This window comes from Eleginops maclovinus, chromosome 18 (assembly GCF_036324505.1).
Source record: "Eleginops maclovinus isolate JMC-PN-2008 ecotype Puerto Natales chromosome 18, JC_Emac_rtc_rv5, whole genome shotgun sequence".
In the NCBI taxonomy this organism is placed as follows: domain Eukaryota; kingdom Metazoa; phylum Chordata; class Actinopteri; order Perciformes; family Eleginopidae; genus Eleginops; species Eleginops maclovinus.
Genome location: NC_086366.1, coordinates 27,417,882 through 27,432,739, shown reverse-complemented (window position 1 = coordinate 27,432,739; position 14,858 = coordinate 27,417,882). Strand labels below are relative to the sequence as shown.

General features: G+C 41.6%; 1 protein-coding gene across 1 annotated transcript; it reads right to left on the bottom strand.

The window, feature by feature from the left end:
* On the bottom strand, positions 1–3,716 carry aqp11 (aquaporin 11). Its single transcript, XM_063906803.1, has 3 exons — positions 2,954–3,716; positions 2,061–2,177; positions 1–541 (listed from the first exon to the last, which is right to left on the bottom strand). The coding sequence occupies exons 1-3, from the start codon at positions 3,549–3,551 to the stop codon at positions 441–443; spliced, it is 816 nt and encodes a 271-aa protein (XP_063762873.1). The 5' UTR covers positions 3,552–3,716; the 3' UTR covers positions 1–440.
* Between the last annotated feature and the right edge of the window lie 11,142 nt (positions 3,717–14,858).

Here is a 14,858-nt window from a genome sequence, read left to right as displayed (position 1 = left end):
ACTTGCTGTTTTATTTGCCTTAAAGTCATAAAACTACAAAGTAAAGCTTCTTTTGTAATTTACAAGTTGCAATTGTAGTTACAGATATTACATATTATCAAATTACAGACAAGCGTGTTTGAGGTTTGCAGTATTGTACAGTTTGAGGTGATATTGCTAGGGTGGTGTTCCAAAAATGTAAGTGTCTAAAGGTTTTGAAACTAAGTAAATAGATGCATTTAAAAGTTTTAGTGTTTGAATCAAGTTCATATTAAAGAAAGAAAAGAAGTAAATATTTCTGCATGCATTGTTTGGGAGATCTTCCAAAAACACTCGTTAGAAATTATTTTTCTGTTACGAAGATGTGCTCTGAGCTTCTGAAGTCTATAAAAGGTGAATATCCGTGCTTTTCTTCTAGCTCTGAATCCACAGTCTGTCAGGAGTAGGTGAGCTGCTGACACTCAGGTCCTCTTCTTGGAGTCCAGGTGGAGGTCTTCAGAGAGAGATTTCCGTGACAGCAGAGGAACGAGTTTATCAAACAGCAGCACGGAGCCCATCACACCTTCAACAGCAGAAAGGGAGAAGAACAGAGGAAGAGTTACCTTACGATGTTAAGAGAAGATGGAAACCCTCTACGAAAAGAAGCAAATTCTGTAATGATAGAGAATTATTCAACTTGTCTCCTTCTATACAGCTCTGTCCTCGTCTCAGTCTGTCATTTGGCCATGGGTTTGGGCATCATTGTGTTTGAAGATAAGCTGGCTCCTGTTTTCTCAGGCTCTTCTCAGAGATGACCCTCGTCCTACTCTGCATAATATATAATAATATGCATAAAGCAGATCATGATAAGACTAAACATGCTATATGTCAGAGTAAACATCCAGCTCCTCTGCAGGAAACCTGACTGGCTATGTAAAAGAATGCAGATATACATGGAAAAACATGCTTAAGTAATGTACAAAACTTCACATTTGAGGTACTTGTAATTTACTGGAGTAATTCCATTTTTGACCGCTTTATATTTTGCTCCACTATATCTTAGAATCAAACATTGTACTTACTCATTTCACAGCTTGTGTTACTTTAGATTTACATTCTTTATACAACATATAAATCACTGATTTAGTATTTTCAGGTTGATCGATACCAAGCACTTCACAATCAGGTCAAATTAGCACATAATCTATAATTCTAACCATGTGTGTAAAATATCTGATTCTGAAATGGGCCATTGTGAAGAGTGAGTACTTTTACTTTTAGTTATTTAAGTGTAATCTGATACCTTTAAAAAAGTATTATTTACTGTATTATTTATACTTTGCTTAAGTTAGAGATTCCGGGACTTCTTTCACATCTGGTTATCTGTAAGTGAACTAAACTGCTCAATAAAATAGGTCTTTAAAAAAGTAATAATTGCACTTTTTAAATTAGAACATAGATGCTTTACATTCAGTTAACATTCCACACACAGCATGGATCTAGATTTATCTTTGTATTCATAAATACAATAAAACAAACATTTCAGGAGATATTAGATGTGTTCTGATTAACGTCCAGCTCTGAAACAAATGAGAATTTAACATTTGTCAGCCAATCAGATGTGTCTCCAAAACCAAACTGTGTCCGTATCCGAATAGGACGAAGGATTGTAGTTTCATTAAAGCAAACCACTGTAACTCTCAGAGGTTTGTAACTGAACATTTTCTTAACCTTCTAATAGTATTCATAAACACAACGGCATGGCACTTCATCTGGATGGGACCGAGAGGGGACTCAGGTAGACTGAAAGGTACCAGTTTGACTCCTGGGCACTGCTGAGGTGTATTTGAGCAAGCCAACAACCAAACCCTGAACTGCTCTGGGTGTCCCCCCGCTCTGACACGCTCCATGTGGATCTGTTTTTGCATTTGTGTATTTTGTAAAAAAAGATTGAAAATAATATTTGCACAAGAGGGATGAACAAAGTATGCTTGTCTTCTTCTGTTTTTTGGTGTTAAACAATGAACGCCTTTTTGTTGAGGTGACTTAAACTTAAACTAAAGTAGTTGTCCCTGATGTCAGTGTGTGTTAGGGGCTCTTACCGAGCAGCGGGCTCAGCCAGTACACCAGACAATACTCCTGGAAGGAGTTCCCACTGCAGGGGAACTGTGTGGAGAAGGCCAGCGCCGGGTTAAACACTGCGCCTGTCATCTTGCCACCTAGAGACACACACACACACACACACACACACACACACCGCATCAAAAGCTGGAAATTGATACCTCATTGCCACCAGGTTCCAACTGCTACATTGGAGAAGTTATAAAGGAGTTACTTGCTGCCTTCAAAGAGCGAGACAGTGAGACAGTGAGGGGTGCAGTGGACTGTTTATACTGAGCCTCTGCTTTGAGAAAGAGGCAGATTGAGGAAGACTTCTGTATGTTGACGACTGGACAGATGAACAACACCCTAACTGAACCATCCGGGGCAGACTCTGCTGTGAGAGTGCAGACAGCTTGTGGGGATTGTCTTGCCTACTTCATGTGGCTCAGCATTGCTTGATGTACCTGCCATAGTGTGGGTCTATACTTTCATTTGTCATCTGTTTTGTTTTGTCTGTTTCTGGTCAATTATATTGAGAGTATGCTAATTTAACCCTAACCTTAACCCCTAACCCAATGACTTCAGTAAAATGTCCTTAAAGTACAGTAGGGTAGCCTACTTGAATGCATAAACCAGACCTTACCTACTCTTTCCACCTCTGGAGGTAACACGGTGCCTAGGTAGAGTATAACATTGTATTTGCTACAGTCCTAGTAACTCCTACTTCAACACAAACAGGAACACTGTTGACCACGCTAAAGAAATGTGTTTGTGTTATGCATCAAATAAACTGAAGGAGCAGTTCTGCTGCCTGTCACTACTGAAGAGCTGATGCGCAAAACACTGACTCATGAATGAAAAGCATCATAGGTCTGACATCCAGCCTCGTTACCTGCATAGACTACTGTTGTGATGACCGTAGCCACCGCGTGCACGCGGTATTTTTCCTCCACCGAGCGTGTGTGCGTTATAGCAGTCTGAACCGCGAACGCGCATGCCAACTCCACCGCAGCGGCCTCGGGCAGCGGCGCGCGGATGGGGCTAATGCACGGGTATCCGAGCAACTTGTGCCGCACGTGCAATCCTGATAACCCCATACCCCAGAACACCGGCACCGTGGCTCGCGCGCCTGCGGCTGCGGCAAATTGGCACGCGATCCGCCTCAGAGCGCACCCACCAGAGAGCCTGCAGTGGTAGGCGTTCTCCAGAGCACCGGAAGGGTTGCCGATGGCCCCACCGAAGGTGAGCCCGTGCACCACGGCCGCCAGGTAGGTGAGGGTGAGCGCGAGGCGAGGCTGGATCCCACCCACCTCAGACAGCAGCTTCAGCTCATGCGTGCAGCAGCACAGTTGGAAAGTGGACACGAGCTCCACCGCGTACACAGAGAGTCCGGTGTCTGCGAGGGCCCTTCTCAGGAACCGGCGGCTCGCTTCGCTCAGCGCTACGATTCCCGCGAGCGTCAACAGAGACACCGCCACGTCTGCAGACATGTTCCCCGGGATGTGAGCCTTCAGAGCCGCAGAATCACTGACGTCTCCTCCCCGCACTGTTGGACGCTTTCTCCGGTGCAGAGATGGGGATCGGGCTGCTGCTGCTGCTCGACCCGGAGGATGCGGGTCCAACCTGGAGCAAATGAGAAACAGTCACGGGGGCTCACATGGTGCGGAAGTGACTGAACCCCGAAGTTTTCCTCCTCCTCTTCTCCTCCGCTAAATATTTTTCAGTTCTTTCCTGTTAACGTTTGACTCTCAATGCCGGATTAATGTGGACAATGCACACTTATCCATGCAGAGCCTTCTTATCCTTAATTCAGTCCTCGTGAGTTTTGCTCGTGATTTTAAAACATGTTGAGGTAGAAACTGGCTATTATGCAGAAATGATAAAGTAAACAATAAACAAAGTAGGCTACTCTCCACTGTATTCCTCAGCACAGGAGGGAAGGGTGGGATTCCTGATGGAGATTTCCAGTATATACCGCACACCATATGTATCACTCATTTATTTCACAACAAAAGGCCACACAGTTCATGTGTAGCAAACATGTTCCTGATAAATGTGGTGAAAACTTTTAATTGATTGAAATGTGATTTCTTTTTATAATTGTTTCCATTCTGCATCGTGCCATGATCAAATTGTGACTTTAAACCTTTCTACATTTTTTCCTCAGTATTATTTATTTCTACGAATATTTATATATTTTATAGTCACGCATTCATACTGTTTATCTAATGACTTGTTTCCCATCACATGTTCTAACATCCATTAGTCCATTACTGAACCCTCCTATCTCACCATGTGTGGCCACTTGGGTCATCTGTGGGTGATGGGTTAACACAATCAGGGCAGAGCTCACCTTTCTGTGCCTTGTATTCCCCTTTGCATTTAGCTTGACTTTAAAGTGCAACTGAAATGAATTTTCATCTATCATTCAAATGAAATTTTGACTTTTTCTTAAACCATCAATCCAACTTGAACTAAATTTTCCGGGCATAACTTGTTAAAACGGCCATTTAAAAGTGTGAATTATGTGGCCTTGGGTGCGAAATTGGCCATGTGACCGTGACGTCATAGGGTTGACTCCCTTATTTGCTGGTATGGCTGGCTGCGAAAACAACATACATTTGATGGACCTATATCTCATCAAGGAACCAAAATTCTGATACAAACATCAGCAGGTCGAAAGAACACACCTCTAACATTATGTGGAAAAACTTTCGTTGAATTTAAGCCACACAAATCGATTTAATATCTATATTGTAGAGGCTCTCTGCACCTCCCGTAGGCTATGGGTAGGCTAATGGAAATGAAAGAAAGTTACCATTTTCGGCACAGGATCGGCGGGCACAAAACAGCCATCGCTTCTACTACACGCTTATTATTATTAAGATGTTATCAATCAAATGACACAATAGTGTATGTTTGCTGTGGTAAACTGGAAAAGATTTGAACATGCCGGTTTCGCAGGTATGGCATTCTGCTGCGCTGTCTTTGACACGTTGAAACCTAACGAAGTGGCACTTTGAAATCCAGCCACTTAAAAAAAACTTGTGTGATAATAACATGGTTTTAATGTAAGCTTAATAAACAATGGCGTTATCCCCATTATTATGCCGAAATGTATCGATCAACCAGCTACATCTACCTTAGTTCATTTTGTTTATGGCAACGGTTGACAAGGAAGATGCTTTGCTTTGACGCAGGCTCAAGAGTATTTTCTCAGAAGCGAACAGTAAGCGAACACTATTATATGTACAGTGGTATGCAAAAGTTTGGGCACCCCTTAGGAAAACCACTGCATCAGTTTGTCACTTGCTGAGCTTTTGAAGCAGCAACTTCATTTTAACATATGTTATACCTTATGGTAACAGAAACATCTCAGTAGTGAAATAACTTTTATTGGTCAAACAGAAACATGTTTATGTGCATTCAAACAAAAATAGGCATGTGCATAAATTTGGGCACCCCTAAGAAATAATTCCATTAATATTTAGTATTGCCTCCTTTTGCTGCAATAACGGCCTGTAGACGCCTCCTGTAGCCACAGACAAGTCCCTTAAGCCTGGCAGGTGGTATTTTGGCCCATTCTTCCACACAAAACGTCTCCAGTTCAGTCAGGTTTCTTGGCCTCCGTGCATGGACAGCCTTCTTCAAATAAATCCATACATTTTCAATGATGTTAAGGTCTGGGGACTGGGATGGCCATTCCAGAACATTGTACCTGTGCTTCTGCATGAATTCCTTGGTGGATTTTGATCGGTGCTTAGGATCATTGTCCTGCTGAAAAATCCAACCCCGGCGTAGCTTCAACTTTGTGACTGACTCTAGAACATTCTTGTCAAGAATCTCCTGGTACTGTAAGGAATTCATGTGGCCCTCAACTTTAACAAGTTTTCCAGTACCTGTGCTAGCCACACAGCCCCATAACATGATAGATCCTCCACCAAATTTTACAGTGGGCAACAAGTTCTTTTCATTGAATGCAGTGTGTTTTTTTCGCCATGCATACCTGTTCATGTTATGACCAAATAACTCAATCTTGGTCTCATCTGACCACAGTATTTTGTTCCAAAATGCTTCTGGCTTGTCCAGATGTGCTTTTGCATACCTCATGCGACTCTTCTTGTGATTAACACTCAGGAAAGGCTTTTTGCACATCACCCTTCCAATGAGCTCTTCCTGGTGCAAAGTACGCTGGATTGTGGAACGGTGAACAACTACACCATCAGCAGCCAGATGTTGTTGTAGTTCTCTGGAGGTGGTCTGTGGCTTCTCTGTGACCATTTTCACCATCCTTCGCCTGTGCCTTTCCCCTATTTTTGTCGGCCTACCACATCTTTCCTTCACACGGACTGTTCCTGTGGCCTTCCATTTCACAACTACGTTTCTGACTGTGGAGACAGACAGTTTAAACCTGTCAGATAATTTTTTGTACCCTTCTCCTAATTTATAATGTTGGATTATCTTAGCTTTCAGGTCAGTGGAGAGTTGTTTTGAGGTCCCCATCTTGCCACTCCCTAAGAAAGAACCTAGGCCAGGCACAGCCAGCTATTACCTATGTTAAATAGCCTTTTTCATGATTGGTTCCACCTGTCTTTGTAATTGAAGGTCTAATGAGCTAATCAAAGCAATTTTGTGCAGCAACCTGTCAGCTATAAATCCGTACAGGTGTTGAAATGAATGCTATTTATAAGGGTGCCCAAACTTTTGCACATCCCATTTTTTGCATTTTATTTTATTATAATAAAACTATGTAATGCTACCCTAAGAATTTTGGTCTGGAAAACACTAAAACGTCTACATCTTTGTAGGAAAACAAATGTTGTTGCTGTGATCTTCTATTATAAAGGAAAAGCAAATTGTCATGAAATCTCAGAGGGGTGCCCAAACTTTTGCATACCACTGTATATTAAAAAAACAAGTCCAGTAATGTCAGATCTGGAAATTTCCGAAATAAGTGAAAGGAGCGAGACAGATAGTTCTAGTAGGCCTACAGATACAGATGGTGAGTCTGTGGAGTCGTGCTCTTGTGTTTGCCTTCTCCTTGTCAGCCTCAGTTCCAGTATTTTTTTGTTTCGGAAACATGTGCAGAGAGATGCCTTCAGTGAAGCTGCTATTTTTGCAACTAACACCATTTGGCCCTCCAGCAACACAATATTTCCCACCGTGCTTTGATGTCTTAGCCATAGACGCCGCCATTACAGTTAGACTACTAGAACTTCTGTGTCAACCCTATGACGTCACGCATAAAAAAATGAATTTGCACAAAAAGACAAAATGTGGCTCCTTTTGAGCCCGTTTTAACATGACTTCCCGGATAAATTATTATCCAGACAATATCTCATTTTAATCGCAAGGCTTAGAACCTTTAGAATCAGCACCCAAAACTGTGAAATTCCAACAATTAAAATTCGTTTCATAAGTCCTTTAAAGAGCAGTCTTGTGGATTCAGGTGTCCAAGCACCTTCCAGCAGCTCTTTCGAAAAGGAGGAAATGTCGGTCACATATTCAGGAAAAAGGTGCACTTGCATTTCTTGGCCAACAATTCATCTCCTGTGATATATGATCGAGTGTGAGGCCGCTCTTCTCATCCTGAATAAGTTGTGCAGTTCTCCCCTCTCACCGCTAGAGAACGCTGTACCCTCATAATGGACATGAGCAGTTATACAGTAGACCAGGGGTGCCCAACCTTTTTTAAACCAAGATCTACTTTTAAAGTTGATAGTGTGTCGAGATCTACCAAGCCATATCGAAAGCCATAGCATAGCCACAATTAATTGTGCACCTATATAATAACACAATGTTCTGACACAAAGATCAAGTTTTAACAATAATAATACATTTATTGAAGTAAATGTACGTCGTGCAAAGAATAAGCACAAGTAGGCCTAGGACTGGCCCATAACAACACAACAATATACAACCCAATTAATACAATGCCTAATTTAAGTTGGAAAAGTGGTTCTCTACCTTAGTGGGACTTCTGGCACTGAGAGGAGGAAGCTAGTCTCTCATAGTCCGGACAGTAGGAGCTGAGTGCCAGCCGTAAACAGGCCGTAAGGTGGTCATCAGTCATGGTGGATCTGTATTTTGACTTAATGATTTTCATATGTGAAAAGGCAGACTCACACAAATATGTTGATCCAAAAAGTGCAGTCAAATTCTTTGCAGTTTGTCTGAGGTTGGGGTACTTCTCTTTCTGCATTAGATTCCAGAATTGGACATTTGTGTCAGGTGTAGCTCTTGATTTGAGCTCAATGTCATTATTTAGTGTGAGGATCTCATTCTCAAAACCACCGCTATCCAGGTTGAAGAGTGATGCCACTTTGGACGTTATACAATCCACATCTATATTTTCCCCAAATGGAAAACTGAGAAAACTGACAACAGGCTCAATGGATGCAAAGTCAGTAAAGAGCCTGTCAAATTCTGACAAGATGCTTTGCACTTGGTCATCATAACGTGCACTCTCAAGCTCCACACAGTCTTTGCCCTGACGCTTAAGTTCTGTGTCCATGTGTGGAAAGTTCCGCAGATCACACTGTTGCAACCTGCTTGATAGCAGCTGCAACTTGCTTTTAAAGGTGTTGACGGAGCTGATCATGTTGATGATCTGTTTGTTCTTACCCTGCAGCTCTAGATTCAAGTTATTGAGCTTGTCAGTCAGATCAGTAAGAAAGGCTGAATCCAAGAGCCACTGACTGTCTTCTAGCTGTGCATATTCAGCATGGTTTGAACGTTTCAGAAATTCTTTAATTTCGGGCAACAATTCAGAAAACCGTTCCAGAAATGTACCTCTGCTGAGCCACCTTACGTCTGTGTGCAGCAGCAGATCTGTGTGTTCTGCACCGGTCTCCTCCAGTTGCGCACGGAATAATCGCCTCTGCAGACTCCTGGCCCGAACAGAACAGGCAATCTAGTTAGCCACATCCATCACGTCTTTCATATTTAAAATCTTCTCGCACAACCCTTGCTGGTGTATTATACAATGGTAATTCAGGAAATCCAGGAAAGATTCAGACTGTTTGCACAATCCAATGAACCCAGCAGTAGGCTACGTCCAATCATTGCTGGAGCCCCATCAGTTGTAATGGAGATGAGTTTGAAGAGGGGCAACTTGCTCTTACTAACGAATTCCATAAAAACCTGAAAAATATCTGTGCCTCTTGTGTGCCCTTTCCCCCCGAAAATCTCGGTATAGTTCGAACACTGCACATAGCTGAGCCACATCCACAGCATCAGTGGATTCATCGAATTGCAGAGAAAAACACTCACATGTGTCAACATCATTCCTCAATTGCTGTTCAACATCCTCTGCCATTCCCTCGCATCGCCGTGTAACAGAATTTCTTGATAGCTGCACATCCTGAATAGCAGACACAATCTCCTTTCGATTTTTAAAATCGGCAAAAAGATGTCTTTCCTTTTGCAAGAACACGACAGACACGATAAGAAGCTATGGTTGCAGCCTTACTCGTGGTATTGGGCCTGGTAAAAATGGACTGTTGTGCTGCTAGCTGACTTTTAAATTCCTTGACTTTTCGGGCGCGTAGTGGTGATTTAGCTGGGAAGTGTGTATCATAGCTCTTGAAATGCCGCTCCAAATTCCCTTTCTTTGGTAAAGCCACATTTGCATTGCAGATAAGACAGATGGACTTGGCATTCGAATACACGAAAAAATAATCCTCCTCCCACTCCCACCCAAGCTTCTCGCGCCCTTCCAAGTTCTTAGTTAGAACCTAGCAACCATGCATGCGCGCGCAGATAGAAAGAAGCGCGTGAGATTTTTTCTTTGATTATGCCTGATCTAGCCTACCTTACTATAGCTGTACAAATCTACACACTGCTTCACGCGATCAGCAGTTCATTGTGCCTATTTAAGATGTTTTAAGTTGGAAGTTTTAATGTAGGCCTATTTTACACAACAGTAGGAGGATAGCCTACACACAACATTTTCTCGCGATCGACTGGAACTCAGCCCGCGATCGACTGGTAGACCGCGATCGACTGGTTGGACACCCCTGCAATGTGCTTTGATTATCAAAGCTGGAGGGCCTGGAAGTAAAAAGGGAACAACTCAGTCGATTATATCTCAAAGTTTCAATACACAAGGAATTGGAAGTTTTCAACAACTGTAAATATGATATGGAGAGAACTTTTGTTCTACACATTTTTGAATGATTGCCAGTCAGTTTTTCTACCTCAGTAGGCCTATGGTTTTTTCAAAGACATTATGAATTTACTACTTTAATAGTTTTTGAGCAGTAGTGAACATTTAATAACAAACTAAATATGACCAAGTACTGAACCTAGGTACACATTTGTAGGTAATTTTTCACCTTTGCTTTGCTTGAGTATTCCCGTTATTCCTGTTAACTTTGACTCTCACTCACTACATTTTTGAAATACATATTGTACATTTTACTATTCTATCTTTTTTAAAATATCATATTTAGTTATAATTAACTTTCCAGAAACTATTTATTAACAATAACTTGTATATAAAAAAGATTACGGATTGAGCTGCTCAACCTTTACTAGTTTCAAAATTAAAGTGAAACATATATTACTTCACCACAACTTTATGAATTATTACATCCAATAATATAATAGATATTATTCTGACATGGGATATTCTCCATAACGCCTTACTTTCGGTTATTTGAATATGTTTTGATGCTAATGCTTTTGTTCTTTCACTTAGGTAGTGCATTTTTAGTGCAGGGCTTCCAAAGCACTATTTCTTCACCGTTAGATTTTCGGTCTTCTACTGGTAGAATTACACCTGAATGCAACGTCCTTAACCACAGTTTGGAGTTCTCTGAAATGTAGGACTTTCTGAAGTGGCGTGAACACACCACCGCTCGCTTTCTCCCTACGAGGTGCGACCCGCCCCAAACTCAGAAAGACTCAGCCAATTGACGACAGGTGAATCTAATATTAACCAATAGCGTGTCCGGAGTGGCGTGCAAGGGGCGGGTGTTTCTGTGCAGCAGGCTTTCTCCGCAGCTAACAATAGCTCTGCAAGTTTACTGTGGAAGAAAAGCAGCCAGCAGGGCGACAGAGTGGACCCCAGCCGAGAGGAGAGTACAGTTTTCCGAGTACATGAGACCCGGTGTCGGAAATTATAACACCTCATTCTGGGATTTACATTTGCAACCAGACAAGTGGTGAGTGAGCCTTTCGACTTTATTTCCAAACGTCTAATGTAGCGGTTCATCTCCATGCTCAGCCGGGCGTGCATGGTGCGGCTGTGAATTAGAGGCTAATTTGCCTGTGAATAGGAAGGGGTTAATGGTTACTGTACTGTTAGGCTGGGACCACACCGCTATCCTCTTACTCTTTATCTGCATCCATGTAATACCGCCCGGACCTTGAGGCCCATCAGCCCGCACAGAGGGACCTGAAATCCGGCAGACTGAGGGGATCACAGCCGGGGAGATTGTTTTATTGCACAGGTTTCCTCCCGGTGTAGAGACTGACTGAGATAACATGGGAGTTTCTGATGGCCATCTGATAATAGGGCAGGGCAAATATCACATAGTTGAATGAATGAATGAATGAATGAATGAATCATTGAATGAAAGAAACCCACTTTCCATTTTTTGGAAATGTAGCCCACCTCAAAGGATAGCTCTGACATGATTCATCAGAAAGTCCATGCCGTGCCTGAAGCCTCTCCAGGAATAGCCTGCTCTCCTCTCACTGCAGACCCCTGAACAGGCTGATTTGAAGTTTATTCTGGAACTCCTATCTGCTGTTTTGAGTAGACCAGTTATCAAGGTATGATCATGAGTATTCCACTCATTGTAAATGTTATTTGATGATGATGATGATGATAATAATAATAATAATAATAATAATAATAATAATAATAACAGTATCAGTGGTAGGAAGTAACAGGCACATTTAGTGTTATATTCGACTAACATTTCCAGGTACTTGATCATTTAAATGTTCTGCAACTCCAAAATCCCACTCAAGCAGCCACAATCTAAGAGGCAAATATTGTAGGCTACGTCATTTGATTTATTTAATTTTGCTCTCATAAATCCAGCCCCCACCTCTGACTAGAAATAACTGGTTCGTAATTGGTCATAATTATTATAATCTGACACTGCCAAGTTTACAGTTATTACAATGGGATCCATCTAGCTGCAACATTAAAGTAATAAAAAATGAATGCATTAATAAATATAATCTCGTATCATAATATGTTTAATCAAAAATGGGCTTTTACTGTGATAAGTTCACCATCACCAGACCCGAGTCCTTCTTCCTCCACCTGTGTTAATTTAACTGTGGGGCTGCTGCAGACAGTCGGGACTTTACACTGGCCTCATTGAGTTGTCCTGTAGATTTGCATCATTTGCTGTATCATTAGCTGCTCTAAAGCTGAACCTGTAATCTGTCTGAAACACCTAGCCTGGTGTCTCCACGTGGCTGAGCATAAACCTCCCCACCTCTCTCCATCCTGCAGCCAAAGGGTACATTCACAGCCAGGGTATTTTCTGCTGGTGGTTTTTTGGTGAGTGACAGTGTGTATCCTATTGATTTCAGACAGACACACACACAAGGTTGCTCTAACTTTCATTTACCTTTTTTTTTTTTTTTACCAGCACAAGGAGTTGGTTCCATTCTCATTTCTGCCTATTGATTCTTCAAACTCACATTTTGACATGGATATGTAATTGAATGTCTTTGCCTCATTATTTCTGTCAGGCTGAAGTGGGTTGCTGATGCACTTTGCTCCTTCCTATAAAGTTTTCCCTTCATCTGAGTGACCAGTTTCCTGGAGAGTAGAAAGCAGGTTAATAGCGTTGCTGTTTCGCTCGTAGAAACAGGCAGACCTCCAGAACCAGGACTCAATGCAATGCTTGAGGTCGTTGCACTGTTCAATATCACAGTTGTGTGAGCAGAGCGCTCAATCTGGGTTCCTCCTCTCTGTTAGAGGACTGTGATATTTAGGGGCTTGTTGTTAGCTCCCCCAGCTCAGACTGAAAACCTCTGCTGGGCTCCTGTGTGAATCTGAATGATGGATACTTTAACTAATTGCAATAAATTTGTGATGGTTTACACAGATAATTAATTAATGACATGGATTCATAGTCCTTAAAAAAATGGAACGTCCTCATTTTCCCTCATCTTACACCTGGATCACTTAGTTAATTAATATATTGATTAATTGAAGAACATAAACTGGCAAGAAAAGTGATTATGGATTAATCCTATGTTGTTTTTCAAGCAAGATTCTGAACATTATTATTAAACATGAGGCTATTACATTACTCATGTAATATAATACATTATTATTTTAATTTAACTCTATTTACACGTACATAAATTCCTGCATATACGTGGTCACTTTTCAACACCGGATGCATCATTGAGCTTATTGTGTTTATTTATTTGTCTGACATGTATATACTTCATCTGCACTACCCTTTAGACTGGTCTAACAACATAACCTGCATTCTTTTTTTGATTTTCTTATTTTGTCTTATGTCCTTTTATAATATGCTGCATTGTTGGAGGAGCTCGGGACCTAAGATTGTCATTGCCATAACTACACTGTAGCTACTGTGCTCATGATAATAAACCCTTGAACCTTGAACCTATTATTCAACATATTATAGTTTCTCAAATTTTGGAGTCTTTTCTCTGATAATTTAATTAACTGAATTCCATACAAATTTTGATTTTGAAGACCTTGTTGGACAATAAAAAAGATTGATAGTGGACAAAATTGTTAGACCCCTCCTTTTTAAAGACATTTTCTGCAATAAAAATGTTATATATTTAGTCTTTATCTTCCTAAACTTAACTTTGAGCCTTTATGATAGCTACCCCTACAGAATAAATCAAAGCCATGAACCCATTTATGACTGACTAATGGAACCCCGGTCCTGCTGAGCCGGTCCTGCTGCTGGGTCACTTCCTGGTGTGACAGCAGCGAGTGTAAACCTCAGACTGTGTTGTGGTTTAAGGGCAGTGGCGGCACAGCTGTTGCCATGGAGACCTTGGTGTGGCTACTAGAGTGTTTTATGACCCCAAGTGAAGCATGAGGCCACCCAGTTGTCGCCTTGACACCTCGACAGTGTGTGTGTGTGGGGGGGGGGGGGGGGGTGAAGGGTTAATGACCCATTTGGCTCCTGTGGCTTTGGGCTTGGTCACTTCAGGAGAAAAAAGTGTGTGTGTGTGTGTGTGTTTATATATAGCTTCAATGACAGGTGAGACAGAGCCCAAAGAGATTGTCATAAAAGGAAAACACATTCCAATGATCACACACACACACACACACACACACACACACACACACACACACACACACACACACACACACACACACACACACACTTACATTTACACAGTGCTTAGCCCATGTTTGACTGGGTAACCTGGCTCAGTGTGTATTTTGGAATACCACCTTACCATGACTGTGTGTACGTTTGGTGTTTGCCTTACTGCCATTCCATTTAGGTTTCTTAGCAATCACACTTTGAACTGCAAATCAGCTTCCATTTGGGGAGAATAAAGTCAAATTATATTATATGTTATATATTATATATTATTTTATCCAGCTCACATCTTACTGCTGCTGACCATAGCTTCATCTCCATACGCTGCGGACCTAAGAGTGGTATTCATATTATTTCTGTAGTTCTGGGGGCAGGGTCAGCAGTGCCTCAAGGATGGAATTAATAAAGAATTTCTGTAATAAAATTGTCCATGGAAATCAGATGCATTTATTCGCGGGCAGAACCTTTAATCTGTAGTGAAATTCTCGTTCAGAGGAACGT

What these genes read in the sequence shown, in the direction of transcription:
- aqp11 (XM_063906803.1), bottom strand. Translation starts at nt 3,551, where the DNA reads ATGTCTGCAGACGTGGCGGTGTCTCTGTTGACGCTCGCGGGAATCGTA. An exon ending in CACAACAGTAGTCTATGCAG is followed by an intron (nt 2,178 to 2,953) that starts GTAACGAGGCTG and finishes GTGTGTCTCTAG; the next exon opens with GTGGCAAGATGACAGGCGCA. An exon ending in CTGGCTGAGCCCGCTGCTCG is followed by an intron (nt 542 to 2,060) that starts GTAAGAGCCCCT and finishes CTGCTGTTGAAG; the next exon opens with GTGTGATGGGCTCCGTGCTG.